The 907-nt window shown below is 49.9% G+C and overlaps 1 protein-coding gene across 1 annotated transcript; it reads right to left on the bottom strand.

Moving 5' to 3' along the window:
• Positions 1 to 49: 49 nt before the first annotated feature.
• Positions 50 to 898, bottom strand: LOC106632949 (replication factor C subunit 1; the record flags this gene model as incomplete). The annotated part of the gene is given in 3 exon segments (XM_014331700.2): positions 50 to 167; positions 263 to 516; positions 608 to 898. Coding segments are annotated over 3 exon segments (462 nt in total), but the record flags the coding sequence as incomplete, so codon positions are not given.
• Positions 899 to 907: the final 9 nt, after the last annotated feature.

Genomic DNA, 907 nt, shown 5'->3' with positions numbered 1-907 from the left:
GTGTGTGTGTGTGTGTGTGTGTGTGTGTGTGTGTGTGTGTGTGTGTTACCTGGGTGGGTAGCAGTGACCAGTTTTGTCCTGAGCGGATCCGTCTATCCACCAGATCGCCATCACAGATGGAGTCAGCCGTCTTACTGAGCAACACCAGGTGGGACTTCAGGTTGCCACTGCCAAAAAAACAAAGGAAACGAGCAAATTTAAAATAAAAGTTTGACATCTTGGTCAATTTTACGCATGGGATGAAGCAGGTGGCCTCTCTCACCCTGCAGCAGCTGGGCGCACGTGCAGGTAGTTCTCCTGGACGAACAGCGGCGCCAGCGAGTAGTCGTGGAAAAAGAGGTCCGACTTGTCGATGAGGCTCATGCGGGCCGTCTCCTCCCCCGAGGCAAACACCTTCCTGCAGACGTCAAACGGCCCGAGCTTCATGTCCTTGCGTGCGCTGGCTGCGTCGGACTTGCACTGGTCGTACGTCATCACCTTGTCCTTGGCTGACCACATGCTGAGATTGTGGATCACCTGGAGAGGAAAACAGCCACAGTGGTAAGGAGGTAACCACAGGACACAACCATCTCGGGCTCTTTATGAGTTGACGCTTTGATTTCTTTACCTGTCGGACATCCTGATTGGAGGCTAAAATGATTTCGTTAAGAGCTGGGGGCGGGATCCTGATTCCCTCCTTGAAAGCAATGGACATCATGGCTCCCTGAGAAATGAAGAAGTAAACGCGACTGTCATAGATGCTGTTTGCTGTGGTTTCTCTGGGTGACTGAAACTCTAGTGTTCATCACTCTGTCACTTAGCACAAACCCAACTCCAAAAGCAGCTGGGACACTGGATTACATATAGATAAAAGGAGGAGGAAACGATTTTAAAACCTCACTAATAAAATCCACAATAAAAGAAAACA

This window comes from Haplochromis burtoni, unplaced genomic scaffold (assembly GCF_018398535.1).
Source record: "Haplochromis burtoni strain Fernald_Lab_line unplaced genomic scaffold, NCSU_Asbu1 Contig_4762, whole genome shotgun sequence".
In the NCBI taxonomy this organism is placed as follows: Eukaryota; Metazoa; Chordata; class Actinopteri; order Cichliformes; family Cichlidae; genus Haplochromis; species Haplochromis burtoni.
The sequence above is the reverse complement of the archived record's forward strand: the minus strand, read 5'-3'. Positions and strand labels throughout refer to the sequence as shown.